Consider the following 16,096-nt stretch of genomic DNA (forward strand, 5'->3'; position numbering starts at 1 on the left):
TGTAGCATCTGTCAGAATTTTCTTCCTTTTTAAGGCTGAATACTATTCCATTGTATGGATATACCACATTTTGTTTATCCATTCATCCATTGATGGAAACTTGGGTTGCTTCCACCTTTTGGCTATTGTGAATAGTGCTGCTATGAACATGGTGTACAAATATCTGTTCAAGTCCCTACTTCAATTCTTTTGGGTATATCCCCAAAAGTGGAATTGCTGGATTGTATGGTAATTCTATGTTTAATTTTTTATGGAACTACCACACTGTTTCCCACTGCAGCTGCGCCAGTATACATTGCCACCAGCAATGCACAAGGGTTCCAATTTCTTCACATCCTCATGAATACTTCTTTTGGGGATAATAGCCATCATAATTGGTGTGAAGAGGTGTTGGTCATTTTTTTCCTCTGTCCTGCCAGTGTTTCTGTGTTGCTGGCTTTCTTTGACTCCAAGCATGGGATATATGAGTCAAAAAGAAAACTGGGGAACTCATCACTGTCATTTTTTTTGGTCCCAAGGTCCCCAGCTGGTCTGCTTTCTTCACTCTACCTTTCAGAGTCGTCTTATGTTTCCTTTAACATATAACGTCCAGGTATTTTTGCTGTATTTAGGGCAAGGGACAGGGAAAGGTATATCTATGTAGTAGCTATATCCTATCAAGAGAACCCTGAATATCTCAATATATAGGTGTCCTCTCCATCTCTTTTTTCTTAAAATTTATTTATTGAAGAAACCACGTTGTTTGTCCTACAGAGCTTGCCACAGAATTGGATTTTGCTGATTGCGTTCCCCAAAGTGTCATTTAACATGTTCCTCTGTGCCCTGTATTTCCCTGGGGGATTGGTAGTTAGATCTGAAGGCTTGATCAGATTCAGGTTAGAGTTTTTAGCAGACTACGTCATAGGGGGTGGTATGCACCTCTATGATGAGGCATAACATCTCTTGTCTTTGTTGGTAATATTAACTCCTTTAATAGTTACCAGTTTTCTTTTTCTTTTATTTTTCTAGTAGCAACATAAACTCAATAATTTAATTTTATAATTTCAATCCATTACTATTTTTGATCTTGCAGATGTTCATCCCATGTCTAGCTAGAAAGAGCTTCTTTAAGTTCTTCTGACAGGGCCCCAGGTGTCTTTGCTGGTCCCCTGGATGTCTGGTATGAAAAGATGCTCCAGGCTATCTTAGACATTTTTTGCCCTAAATCTGGAATCAGCCCTTCTCCAAGGAGCCCTTGATCCTTTTGGAAGGAAAGGTATCTAGAAACCACAATTTGGGCACTAGGGGTGCTTGCTAGATACTGGCTTGGTCATTGTTTTTAGGTCCTTTCAGTGAAACAAGCTAGGAAATAAGTGAGTGTGTTTAAGATAAATACATCATGAGTTCAAATTGGTGTTTCTGCATCAAATTTAGAACTAAAGGTTTTAATTTAACCTCTTTGGTCTTATAGAGGCAACTTTTTATCTCCCATGCCAAAAACTTGGTTCCCCATAATATAAACATAATTACTCATTTACTTTCTCCAGTAATAAACATACACCAATCTCAGAATAACAATACAATCTCACAAAAACAATATAATACTTCCACAAACAAAACAATTACTGAAAATGGTTTTTGTTTATCAATCACTTATTTACTTGTTGCCACTCTTTTTTTCCTTAGGGTATATCCTACTGGGGATGCACAGTTAAATTCCTGTATTTTAAAGTCAATTGAAATAGTTCCTTTCTTTGTTTTATGTCACCAACTTGATATATAGTTATGTTCATTTACTTCATTTTGCTTTCAATTTTTAGGAATTAAAAAATCTATTTTACTAACTATGTAAATATTCTTATGGTTCTAAAGCCAAATCTATAAAGCAAATTATATTTGGACAAATTTATCTTCTAACCCTGTCCCCTATATATTATTCCCTCTCTCCTTCTATAGGTAACAACTTACATTTTTTTTGATTTACCCTTCCATCTAAAATAAAGCAAATATCTCTGCATATTTATATGTATCTCCTTTCTTAAATAATTGGTAGCATACTACTCACACTTTTCTCCATCTTGTGTTTTTACTCACTGCATCTTGAAGATCACTCCATAGCAGTACACAGAGATATTCATATTCCTTTTTTTAGCTACATAGACTCCACTGTGTGGATGTCCACAGTTTACACAGATGGTCCCTTGTTGGTGGAAATCAAACGTTTTTCTGAATGGAGTGTCTACACTGAATGACTCTGTCACACGGTTAAGCAAGTCCCTGTGGTTATTCCTCCTCCTTCATAAGTCACTTGTCAGTCTTGCATCCCCACTCTCAGCAGCTTTCTCCATGCAGGGACTGGCTCTATGTACATATACTGCCTAGAGTGAGCTAGTTCCAGGTAGCAGATATCCCTGATAAGGTACTAAATAGACATTCAGTTTCAAAGTTACTTCAAAAACAATTTTCCCAAAGGGGAAACAGAGAGTCACTGTTTAATGGGAACAGTTTCTGTTGGGATCATGAAAAAGTTCCAGGGATGGATGGTGGTGACGGCTGCACAACAATGAGAATGTGCTTAATCCCACCGAACTGTACACTTAAAGATGGGTGAAATGGGAAATGTTGGGTATATTTTACCTCAATAAAAAAAAAGAGTAAGTAAAATCTATGGGAAACACTTAAAAACATTTACTGAAAAATAGCAATCAAGATTTTCTGTTAGAAAATAATTTTCTCCAATAAACTATTTTAATGTGTAACTTTATACAGAAATTAAACTTTTTTGTGTATGTGAGGAAGATTGTTGCTGAGCTAACCTCTGTGCCAGTCTTCCTCTATTTTGTACGTGGGGCACCACCACAGCATGGCTTGATAAACGGTTTGTAGGTCTGTGCCCAGGATCAGAAATCATGAACCCTGGGCTGCTGAAGTGGAGCACACAAACTTAACCCCTATGCCACCAGGTAGGCCCCAGAAATTAAACTTTTATACACATACTAAATGAGGATTTTAATTGATATGAATATGTTTCATTGCAGGGTCAATAGTAGATGTCCTCAGCTTAGAGATGGCTCCTTTCTCCACTGTTGTAATAAATGAGGTTTGGTCACTTTCCAAGCTTAATCTTATCTGACATGGCATCCGTACAAAGTACTCTCCAAGTTTAATGATTTGATAGCAAGTTAGCTTTTTCTAGACATATTTATCTTACTACATGGTAACTTGAATTTTATGGCTTCTAAGTGAGGCATTTATGAATAGGAAATACAGCTCAGTGACACAGGAGACAAACTCTTATACCCACCCCTGCTGATGTTAGAGTCAAGGTTTATCACACTGGGCTGAGGATGTGAGAGATTCAGGGCAAACCTATACAGAGAATTTTCTCAAGCCCTAAGTCTGGATAGACTAACAAATGGGCTGTAGACTCTGGTGAGCCACCATGATGCTTCACCATCTCTTCTTCATGACCTTGTCTCCATCTGTAAAATACTGCCTTACTGTGGATACATTATTGTACACTACTGTAGACTTTATAAACACTGTACACTTAGGCTACACTAAACTTACAAAAATACTTTTCTCTCTTCAATAATAAATTAACCTTAGCTTACTGTAACTTTTTTACTTTATTAACTTTTTAATTTTTTAAAACTTTGACTTCATTTTTCCTTGAGGAAGATTAGCTCTGAGCTAACATCTGCTGTCAATCTTCCTCTTTGCTGAGGAAGATTGGCCCTGAGCTAACATCCGTGCCCATCTTCCTCTACTTTATATGTAGGCTGCCTGCCACAGCATGGCTTGACAAGTGGTGAGTAGGTCTGTACCTGGGATCTGAACCGGCAAACCCTGAGCTGCTGAACGGGAGCATGTGAACTTAACAGCTGCGCCACCAGGCTGGCCCCAGCTTTGACTCTTTTGTAATAACACAATTTAAAACACAAACACGTTGGACACCTGTACAAAAATATTTTCTTTCTTTATATAGTTATTTTATACATTTTTTTCTAGTTTTGAAATTTTTTATTTGTCTTTTACTTTTTGAGCTTTTTTATTAAAAACTAAGACACAAACACACATTAGCCTAGGCCTACACAGGGTCAGGATCATCAGTATCACTGTGTTCCACCTCCACATCGTGTCACACTGGAAGGTCTTCAGGGGCAGTAACATGCGTGGAGCTGTCATCTCCTATGATAACAGTGCCTTCTTCTGGAACACCTCCTGAAGGACCTGCCTGAGGCTCTTAGGGAGATGTCACTCTTTTCAGAAATATGTCCCTTGTGGTTTGCTTGGTTTCTTTTTTTCGTCCTAGATTTGCTTGTAAACAGATAATGCATCATGAACATTCCTTGCTGTTAATGAAAACTTTCGGTGTTCAGGGTGTCCGTGTTTTCAAACTTTTTAAGGAACTCATGGAGGTCTGCAAAAACTTCTGCTAAACCCTTTGCTGTGAATTTCTTGGGGGTTCTTTTTCTTCTCCTATAGTTTCTTATTCTCTTGCCTCTTCCTCAGCTATGCGTTTTTGTTCCAGTTCCAACAACTCCTCATTAGTCAATTCCTAAAGAACCACTTCTAGGAACTCCTCAATGTCGTCCTCATCCACACCCACACCCAGGTTAAAGCTGTTTGCCATCTCAACCACAGCCTTGCTGATTTTTGCAATCTCTCCATCGTTGGCAAATCCTTTGGAGTCATGGACGAACCTTTTGGGTGTCTTCTTCCAGATACACTAGGCAATAGGAATTTTTCAGCTCCATTGTAATCTCATGGACCACTGTCATATATGCAATCTATCGCTGACTGAAATGTTGTTGTTATGTGGTGCATGACTGCAGTAGAATTCAGAGCCAGACCACAGCGCAACAAAGCATTTATCCAAGTCCTCTGGAAGATCTGGCTTCTAGACCTGTCGTGAAATCTGTCTCATGGAAACTTAGATTCCTCATGTACCCAACCGGAGCTTCTGTCAAACTTGTTTAATCGACCAACTCTCTCTTTTTTTCCCCTCAAGTATTTTAAAGCAAATTTCATACACCACGTTATCTCACCCCCAAGTATTTCAATATCCTGCCCCTCATAGGACTGTCAAACAATAAATACCCAGTATTCACTACTGGAAAATCAGCAATGTTATTTTTAATACAGATGTGGTACAGAATGTTTAATTACAGCAGGGCAGAGATTCTAGTTAAATAAAATTAAAAACTTTTATTTTTCCAAATATAAAATTACTAAATTAATGTCTCAAAAGAAAATATAACATGGTGAAAGCTTTAAATTACACCACTATTCACCACAGGATTTATGATTTACCAATTACATACTCCACCACTTTGGCAAAAGGATGAAATTTTTAAAACAGTTTATAAACCTAACATAGCAAAGACTGTATACATCTCAATATTGCACTTTTTTATGTACAAGAATAAAACAGCAAAGTGTATTGCATATACTAAGTACAGCACAAATTTGTCACAATTAAACTTATGCAGAAGCTGATGTGAGTATTAAAAATGTAGAAATGTAATACACGTATATACAGGATGCTGAGACTGTATTAACAAACTCTATGTACATAACAATATACTGTACTATTTTTAAATTTTGAGCATAGTTGTGTTTATTAATACAGGCCTTTGGTTCTAAACTTGACTAGTTTTAGGCTCACATAGTTTCTTAAGCTTTCATATTTTTTAAATGCAAGTAAATGAGTATAAAAGCACTAAACCTTCTGGTTCACTGGTACAAAAATTACAATGGTCAGTTCCCTTGGGTCATCAAAAACTAGTCACAAAAATAATTCTTGTATTCAACCTGAATGTGCCACAGGAAAAAAAAAAATATTTTCAAGATTTTCCAGCTTAGCCTAGAGGCAAAAGGTTACCCCAGCCTCAATTTCAGTGCTACTGTCCCTGCTATGTACATTCTAGAACACTTGTTTTCTCTAGGCCGTTTAATACTACTCTGTAAGGAAGAATAAAATTTAACTCCAGCTTAAGAGTGTCCACCACACACCTCTGTTAAGACACAATGAAAAGTTTGAATATTGCCAGCGAGATTTAAAAAAATACGTGCACCCTCTTATGACTCCTCTAGAAAATGTGCTAAGAAATAACACAGTTCTTTATTTCCTTTCTCTCCCATTCCCCTTGACTTCTTGTGCTCGGTCTTCCCCGTGTCTTGCACGGGCCCAGTGATTAGTTTTGGAAATCATCCTGAGTTTGTAAATGACAAAGCAAGTCCCCACAGGTGGTCCATGAGGTGAAATCACACAACTGAGGACGAGCTGGTCATCCCATGAACCATTGTGCTTGTTGGAGTCCCACTGATGGCATTGAAGATGTGAAGGGAATTCGGTAAAACGCTCGTCTTCTCCTCCAGGGGGCAAATCTCGAGGCACAGAAACACAACATTATCCAAGTGTAACGCCCTGAACAACATTTCTCAAAATGGTGCATTTCATGTCACACACAATTTATCACCCAGTGGTCACCGAGACCGTGAATGACGGTGCGCTCAGATAGCTTGGCTTTGGCAGTTTGCAGAGGGATTGGGTCAGCTCATCTAGGAAATGACCTTTTTCAGATCAGGATTAAAAGGAGAAAAGTCAAGAACAATATGTTTTGTTTCCTTCACAAGTTAGTGAATGAAGAGCCTTCTAGACTCATCAGATTATAAGGTGGCTTGAAGTCTATCTTACACATACTTGATGGGGACATGACCTAGCCTTGTCCTTTGGAAACATCTTTTAAAATGAATCTGGAGCACCAGTGTTTCTCTCCTGGCTCCTTTTCTCAGGGTCTTACAGATTTCCATCCTGGGAAAGAGATAGTGGCTGCCCCTCTGACCTGAAAAAAAATCTCTTTTCATACTAGGTAATGCAGGGAAGAATTCTAAGCACAAGACTTGACCTATTGCCAGGCCGAAACTGAGAACAACATACACTCAGAGGCTCCCCTGGACAAAGCAAAATCAGGTCTATTCCAGCCACGACCCTTTCTGCTTAAGGGTTCAAAGGAGTTTAATCTTCATAGTTGTTGAGATAATGAAAAGTTCAAGGTGCAGTTTACAGCACAGCACTGCATTAAATGTCCACATAATTTGGGAGTTTACTTTACAATTTTCAGCCCATAATTTTTTCCTACTTTCATCTTTTCTAGTGCCAAATGCTGGCACTCACTGATCAAGCTTTCCATCCTACAGGAATCTGGAGACCTCAAGAAAAAGACCTTGAGTTTTCTCTAAAAACTTGTTCCCAGGAGACCCTTCCTTTCTGCTTAATTACTCACATATTTATTTCTTTAATCATTTCAATTTTTTCCCTACTTTTCTAAATGCCCAGAAGAGGGTTGCCTTCTTTTGAACATGCATTATCATGATGCCAATGTCTGCAGTTGTCCAAATTCAGTAATAACTTCATGTGACTCAGTTTATCAAGGTTCAGAAAAACAAAATTAGAAAATGACATTACCATCCCATCTGAATGTGTTAGCATGGAGGACAAAAAAAGCAAGCAAATTAAATCTTAGACATTTAAGCTAGTTTCCTGCAACAGACATTTCCTAAGTAAATCATCATGTTATATACTAACTGGCACAAATGGTCCTAGCTTCCATTTTGCAGGACTGAAAGACAATAATGTAGGGGAACAGACAAAAATAGTTAAGTGTTCTTAAGGTGCCAACACTAATTATAAAGACTGGTACTGCGACCGGGAAGAAGTCACCCTGGTTGATGGAGAATGGACCCCTCAAAAAGCAACAATGTGGCAGCTGCTTTTTGACATTCACTTGGTTCCCGGGGCAGCTGTCCCTTCTGATGACTACTGAGCCCACATCAGTAATCCTACTGAAAGGAATTCATACAGGAAGGCGATAGTAGCCTTGTAATCAGGAAAGATGCCCGTAATGACAAGGAATATAGAAGCAGCCATGAAGAATCCACTGGGGCACCCATGGGTTAGCTGTAAATAGTCAAAAATGGAACAAGCCTATTTTTTTTAAATGGCACATTTTTTAAATGTGCTGTTTGGAGTCCCACTGATGGCACTGAAGATGTGAAAGGAATTCGGTGAAATGCTTGTCTTCTCCTCCAGGGGGCAAAGTTATTTAATGCAACAGCTAAGTCCTTAAATCAGGCTAGTAAATCCTGTTCTTTCAAAGGATTGGATGAACAAAGGAAATTCTAGGAAGAGTATGGGTATTTCTTTTAATGTGAGTTTTATTTTTTTGAGCTAGATTGGTGGGGAAGGTCAAAGCTTATAAACTGCAGCCACCTCTAAGAGCAATGAAGAGAGGTGGGTGCTGCTCTCCTCTGGTCACGTTAGATACTAACTGGTGGGCAATTTGTTAGCTGTTCCCCAAGTAACCTGTGGTTAGATAGTAGCAGCAATGTACATTATTCTTCAGATACCTAAATTCTGGAAGGATGTTGGAAGGTTTAGGCCACCATACGGTGTACTTGAGACCCAAACTGATGCATGCTCCCTAAAAATGAGAAGAACTCCAGGCTGGCACTTACCTGCTCATGCATGATTTCAGAAAGCTCCTTTGCCATTTCCCTGTAGTTGGCCTTCATTTCTTCCTGATACTCTAACTGGTCCTCTTTAATCAGCCGTTCATTTACTGCTAAGGCTTGACCACAAGCTTCCACAAATTGCCTGAAATGGTGTGGGAATGAAAAAAAAAAAGGCATGTAGAGGACAATGAATAAGTCCAACTGGTGGTATCTACTGAATGAGCACAGAAATGATGAATCCTTGAAGAGAAAAGGACGTTTCCAGTGTGGTTTACCTGAAAACTTCTTTAAGCAACTTCACTTTATTGTCAGGATACCTTTTTGTGTTTGTGTCATCTAAGAAAGCTCGGGCATACGCTAGTGGACCAGCATTGACCTAGATAAAGAACAAAGATTTTAAATCATGTTATGAAGAAAATTACCACTATCATTGATTTAGTTTCAGTTGGAACATACTAAAAATGCTGTTTGAGTGAGCTGGTCATGACCCCTGCCCTCCAGGAACTTATAACTCAAAAAAGGAAAGTGTGAAATAGGCTTATATTGTTATATGTCATTTGATTTTATCATCTCAGCCATTCTCAGGGCACTTGTGTTGATGGTTCCTTTTATGTAGGAAGAACCAATGCTTGGAAAATTTAAGGACCTGTTCAAAGTTGAACAGCCAGTAAGCAAAATGCCTGAGATCGGAGCCCAAGTCTTCCAATTGGTATTTGTGCTCCACCATACTGACTAAGAGGTCAATCTAGTGAGTTCAGTGAAAAACTGAAAAATACGGGAAATACACCAGTTTTAAAAAATCAACTGTTCACCTCATGGAACTGTATAGGCAGCTACGGCCACACTGGTTTGCTGTCCTCGAATGAAGCAACAGTGTGAGGTGTGCTAGAAGGCCAAAGATTAGGGACATTCAGCAACGTGTCAAGTGAACCAGCACCCTGCATCTCTCTTTCAATTAGCCAAGAAGAGTTCTCTGAAGTTGGGTAAGTTAGGAAATGTGAGAATGTGGAGAGAAAGAAGGTTAGACACACTGGATGGGGAGGAGAAAGTTCCAGGCATCTGAGACAGCTTGGGAAAGGCCTTGACCATGTGATACTGCCTAATTTTTCCTGGGAGGTCTGGTGGGCTTGGAAGGTAAGTAAGCAGGGAGGCTGTCTGTCTTGTCTGTCACTGTTGGTGAAGGGGAAGGGCTCCATGGTGTGCAGGACTTGTACAGTAATGGCAGGAGAACCGAGCTGTGAGAATTCACACCAGAGGTGGGGAGACAGACGGCCATTGTGGTTAGAGGTGGGCCCTAACAGGAACAACTAGCTAATCTTGTGTGATGACTGAATATGTCATCACACTGGATATGTGTGGGGAACTATGTTAACAACCTGAAGATGACCCAAATGACCAATTATCCAAAATGATACAATATATTCAATTTTAAGAAGATGCAAAGAGGAGAGCTGATGAGACTTTGTAAGGTCTAAGATAACAAGACCTTGGAGTGCAGCGCCATGAAGGCACCCTGATGGCTCTGTCCTGTACAACAGCAACCCCAGTGAGGCTCTTGGTCAAAGAACTACAGAAACAGACAAATAAAATGATAAAATCAATTTCCCCTGGCTCCAACTTTGTTGTTATCTTGGTGGGAAAACACATATAAACTTAATATCCTCATTTCACTATGGGATTCTTTGCTTTCCAAGATGACTGAGCATTTATAAAACTCTAAGGTCACCACCAAATGGCAGGGCACATTTTGCCCTTTAGAAAGCTCAACCTGTCTAGCCCCACCCTTTACTGGTATCCACACTCCTCCGCTGGCCTTTTGATAGAGGCATGATGTTCCAGGCCATGTTATTGAGTGGTTTTGTTTTTAACTGCAGAAAACTGTGGCCTCTGGCCCTGTTATGTAACCACTTACATTACTGGAATATTTATCATATTCACTTGATAACTTATTTTAGCACCTAAGTCTTTTGGGCCATAAGGGAAGATGTTAAAAATATCTGCAAATACTTTCATGGTGAATGACATTTAGAAAAATGTTAGGCAACAACTCCTGATAAAAAGTTGACAAAAACTGATTTCACAAAATGAACCAAGAAAATCCCAAAATCTATATACTACAATCTACATGTAACTTTCATAAACACACCCTTCTTGAAAGAGAAAAGAATTGGAGATAGGGCGATACACACACACACACGTCTGTGTACATATATATATACACACACACGTAAAACAAGTGCTAGAGTTATTCATATACACTTAGAAATGTCAATAAAGCAAGAGGCATACTAGTCACCAGAGGGAGGTTATTTAACATTTACCAGTTTCCCAGGAAACCATGTAAGTAAGAAACCTTTTAAAAAACGTACTATTGAAGTGTAATATACAAACAGAAATGAACATGTAAGTGTAGAGCTTGATGAATTTTCACAAACTGAACATATCTGTATAATCAGTACTTAGATCAAGAATGATCTTTTCCATAAATGGTGCACACTTCATAGCTATATGGAAAAAAAGATATATTTTGATCCCTATCTGCTACCACATACAAAATCACTTCCAGACGGATTGCAGATCTACATTGGAAGGAATGCTGAACAAAGGAGGAGAACATAGGAGAGCATCTTTGAAACAGATTTAAGAAAGATTTCTTAAAGAGGACACCAAAAATGCTATGAGTAGAGGAAAAATTGATTCATTGGGCTATATTAAAATGAAGAATTTCTGTTAATCAAAAGACACCCTTAAGAGAGTGAAACTTACGGTATTTTTTCAGATACAATTTTCATAGAAACCAGAAACAATAGTTTTATTTAAAAAATCTGTATCTACCCCCATTTCTTTATGTTTAGAAGAGTCTTGAAGCTTCCAATTAGGCACCTAGAATTCCCCAAATTACCAAAAAACAGGTTAGTATGGAGAGCTGTCTCTGCCCTATCTGTTGGCTTAGCAAGAAGGACAGCTCTGGTAGGTGGGATGGGGTGGGGTGGGAGCTCTAAGGCTACTGCCCGCTCTGATGTCAGGAGAAACTGCACACAGACACTGCGGGGAGGTAACGCGGATCGCCTGGTAAGCCAGGGATCTACACTAGACCCTGGTGGTGTGAATGACTTGAAGTTTATCGAGGTCCGAAGGAGCCTTTCCCCTGTGGCTCCGTGGTTTGGCTCACCTGAACGCTCACGCTGCCCTGGAGTTTGAGCTGCAGTTTGATCATGTCCACTTCGGCCGAAGAGCACAGCTGCCGGAGCTCAGCCACTTTCTTGCTCATCTCATCAATGGCCACTTCAATGGGGTTCAGGTCGGTGTGGTGTTGGTACATGACAGGGATCCGCTTCTTTACATATGGGAAGCAGTGTATTGCTGCAGAGGAGCAAGTGCCAGAATTATTCCATAGCTTGCATGATCTTTACTATTATTGAGGTAGAAGTAACTATTATTCCCGTTTTACAGATAAGAAACCCAAAGTCTGCCAAAGTCATATGCCAGTATTTTGTGGAAACAGACTATTTTCTTCCTTTATCATTGTTTATGTTTAATGACAGGTTGTATCATACAAAGTCAGGAGAGTTAGGTCCTTGTTAAGCTTTAATGTGAGAAGTGTGTCTTTGAAGAAATCACTTTATCACTCCCTGCTCAGTATTCTCATCCATGAATGCCCTGCCTTCCTTGAAGTTGTGAGATCTGAATGAGCTTAAAAGTAGGTATAAGATGGCTTTGAAAATATAAAAAAGACTAAACAGTTTTGAGATATCACATACAGATTAAGTCAGAAAATAGTTCATAAAAATATGCTTGAGACAATTCATTTTTCTCCAAGGAACAACTCTGAATCACATGCTTATGTCTGTAGAAATCAGAGAAACCAATGAAAAATAACAAGTAAAAATATATTTCCAAGCAAAGTATTTTATGAACCACATAATCACAAACTGTTGGAGTAATACTAATAAGAAGATATTTTGAAACTTAAATGAGTAAACAATGTAAGTAAAAACATTTACTTTTTCTTAGTTTTTTTTTTTTTAAAGATTGGCACCTGAGCTAACAACTGAGGCCAATCGTTTTTTTCTTCTCCCCAAATCCCTCCAGTACATAGTTGTATATTTTAGTTGTGGGTCCTTCTAGTTGTGGCATGTGGGATGCTGCGGCAGCGTGGCCTGATGAGCGGTGCTATGTCCATGTCCAGGATGCAAACTGGCAAAACCCCAGGCCACTGAAGCGGAGCACGTGAACTTAACCACTTGGCCATGGGGCTGGCCCCCTTAGATAGTTTTTTATCCAAAAAAATCAATGTTATTTTCATCTAGCATAATTTGATACCTGAACATACCAACACCAAAGAGTTAAGTTTACAAATGAACAGATGAATTTTAATTTGAGTCTGTTTCATATTTCCATGCTTTATGTTATATAAATATCTATAATATTCTCATTTAACATATTTTTACTAATAGACATATAGATAGATACCTAAAAGCTTATTCTATTTTTTAACAAGCAAAAATAAGATGGGAGTGTTGTGTTTGGATTTGTTACTATTTAGTAAGGGGCTGGGGAGGGTTTACTCAGAAAGGACTTAGCAAAAATGAGAAAACATGGCCAGCTCCCCATAGATCACAGAGTTCCAATGGGCCCCCCAAAGTCTGGACAAAGCAGGAGAAGGTGTTCAACTCTATGCAACCTCATTTATCACACACTCACACGCCTGTTCTAGTTTCTACGTGTTTTATCAATCTAAAGCCAAGGGTCTGGGCCTCCTATTTCTTTTGCGTTCCTTGCAGACACACAGTTTTTAAGTGACAGCACTGGGATGGATAAATCCTCTTTGAATTGAAAGCTCCTTTGATAGTGTGACAAGAGCTAGGCATTGCTCCTTACCAGCCAAGGAGACAGGGAAGTGGTTCTCCAACCAGAGGTGTACCAGGATGTGATAGACTGATGTGCTTTATAGAGGAGTGCTATAACATTCCCATTTCTAAGAAGGAAGTACCTGTGGAAATGTTTCATGAGGCTAACAGTCATGTCAAAACACATATGACTAGTCACAGTGTTTGTGTGCCATGGTGCAGTAGCACCATCATTTCAGGGAGAAAAACCATCTCCAACGATGTTTGTGAGGTGTCCATAGATTACACTGATTTCATTCACTGCAAAAGTCCTGAGTCACTGCTTCTTGTGATGGTAACTGGAGACTTAAAGCGGCAAAGAAGAGGTATAATGATACAGAAACTCAGAATCTGTCCCTGAGCCTACCAGGTCCATGTGATCTGGGACTCCCCCACCAGCTGGCCTCCTGCCTTCCTTGCTGGACCCACCTCTTCTCCTCTGCCTCAGGCTCACTGGGCTCCAGTCACACCAGCCTGCTGGTCATCCCCTGGTCCCCTGAATGCATGGACACAGACATCCCCAGTGCCAGCCTTTGCCCCAACAGCTCTTCTCCCACCAGACATTTGCAAGACCCTCCCCCTCATCTCCTTCAAGTCTGGACCCAAACATCATCTCCTCAGTGAGGTCTACCCCAGCCACCCTATTTAAACAGCACCTCTCATTTCCCTCCTTTCTTAACTTCTCATTTCCAATCTCATTTTGCTCTTGTCCACAATATGTATTCCTTCCAACACAGGTGTATTTACCCACTATGTTTACAGTTTATCATCTGTCTCCTCCCACTAGGATCTAAGCTGCTCAAGCCAGAGCTTGGTTTTGTCAGTATGCCAAGTTGGAACACTACCTGTGTTCAATATATTTTGCTGAATTAATGAATGTATTACCACCCAAAAGACTAAATGAAAGAGCAAACTGGTCTGGAAGGTGGAAAATTAGGTGACGGACTGAGCGAGCCATCACGTTACTAATAAATGGCCCACATTCATGATCTGCAGCCCTTTAGGAAGGAGAGAGAGGAAGAGACAGCTGAGAAGTGTGGGTGACTGGACGGTCTGGTTAGACTGAACATAAGGCGAAGGGCAGGAGAATATTTCCAACCTGAGTCCGAGTCTGGGCGTGATTTGGAAGACTCTGGAATGGTGATTGGGAAGAAGCTCCATGGCAGGAGTTCCATGAAGGAAGAAAAGGAGGGGATCATGTTGGGAGGCAGGCTCAGGAGTGTACACCGAAGGGGCCTGGAGAGTGATCATTAGGTTTTTCAAATGATCACAATTGCAGCCAACCGACCGAACTATCCAGGAAAGTGAGCCTTTGCCAGGTTCAGAGGGCAGGGAGGGCCGGGGCGTCCCTACAACTTGGAAGACCAAAGCTCAGGCCTGAAGCAAAGCAATGGGAGAAGAACCTAAAAGAGTAAGAACAGAAGGGAAAACTCTCAAGCTCAAAGTCTTCAGAACAATCCTGGTCTGTGTGTCTTTAACTAAACGTTGACACGAAGTTTACATGTCTTTAGTAGCATTTTTCTAACTCTTTTCTAAATCTTTATGCTGCTCAGTAACCATCCGTTTGATATTTTGAGATCTTTTAGGGCAGTAATGGCAGCCATTTTTGCATGTTTTGTTGCACTATAGTCCCCTCTTGCTCTTCATCAACCAGAAAAGGCAAGGAGCCTGATGGTGGGTGAGATCTAGCAAAATGAGGTACTTTCTTTCCCTTCCTGGGTAAAATTCACAAAATTCTTTTACCACAAGATGGATAGTATAACTCATTTTACAGATGAGGAAACTAAGGCACAGAGAGGTTAAGTGACCTGCCCAAAGTCACACAGTGAGGATGAGACCCAGGTCTGCAGGACCCCAGGCCCAGGCTCTGCACTGCCCACAGCTGTGCAAGGTGGTTACTTCCTGAGTCAACCACACGTGTCTCCTTTGCCTCTCTCTGAAGGGGAGTTACTCTTTGTCCTCTCTGTTCTGGCAGGTTCAGAGCTTTGCTTACATCCTTTATCTAATCTATAGTATTTCTATGAAAAAAATGGTAAACTATAACCTTGAAGGAAATCTTGCCAGGGAAAACACCCTCTGGTAACTGTATGAATCAGTGTGCTACCAGAGCAAAACAATCGTAATAAAAACCCCCGGCCCTGACTCATCAGTGAACTAGGTTTATTTAAAGCAACAGTTCTTAAACTTGAGCGGCATCAGACACCTGGAGGGCTTGGTTAAACACAACTAGCCTGGCCTCACCCTCAGAGTGTCTGATTCAGCAGGTCTGGGTGCGGCCCGAGAATCTGCATTTCTAACAGGTTCTCAGGTGATGCTGATGCTGCTGGTCCAGGAACAGCCTTTGATAAGCTCTGATTTAAGGAATCAAAGTTATCACAGCTACAGAGACAAACATTGTAAGCTGATAATTCTCCCAAAATGACTCCACTTAGAAATGTAGTTGTCTTGCTTATTAACAAGAAGAATTTGTTACTGTGTCCATTAGAAAAACAATTCATTTACATATGGGGGAGGGACAGTATTGTTTGTGCTTAACATGTTATCTTATTATTCTAAAAGCAGGAGCAGGGACTCTTTCTTTAAGAATGCAGGTTTTTAAAACATTTTAACTTTTATCTCAGTTCCCTCATAGGAAGGGTAAAGAATTCCTCTGCAAAATGCTGTTCTGAGCTATTTTATAATGAGCCATATTCTTTCTTTGGTAACAG

General features: G+C 40.0%; 1 protein-coding gene across 46 annotated transcripts in view; it reads right to left on the reverse strand.

Moving 5' to 3' along the window:
• Window positions 1–5,100: 5,100 nt before the first annotated feature.
• Window positions 5,101–16,096, reverse strand: part of DOCK9 (dedicator of cytokinesis 9) — a 269,635-nt gene continuing 258,639 nt past the window's right edge. For 45 of the 46 annotated variants that reach the window (XM_070239990.1, XM_070239982.1, XM_070239964.1 and 42 more), the window contains 4 exons: window positions 11,672–11,862; window positions 8,775–8,875; window positions 8,503–8,641; window positions 5,101–6,372 (listed from right to left, as the gene is read on the reverse strand). In XM_070239990.1, the coding sequence (XP_070096091.1) occupies window positions 6,250–6,372; window positions 8,503–8,641; window positions 8,775–8,875; window positions 11,672–11,862 (554 nt within the window). In that variant the 3' untranslated portion in view covers window positions 5,101–6,249. Of the gene's footprint in view, window positions 7,462–8,502; window positions 8,642–8,774; window positions 8,876–11,671; window positions 11,863–16,096 lie in introns of all 46 variants that reach the window. The other variant, XM_070239960.1, reaches the window with a different exon arrangement.

The sequence above is a fragment of the Equus caballus genome, chromosome 17, assembly GCF_041296265.1.
Source record: "Equus caballus isolate H_3958 breed thoroughbred chromosome 17, TB-T2T, whole genome shotgun sequence".
Classification (NCBI taxonomy): Eukaryota; Metazoa; Chordata; class Mammalia; order Perissodactyla; family Equidae; genus Equus; species Equus caballus.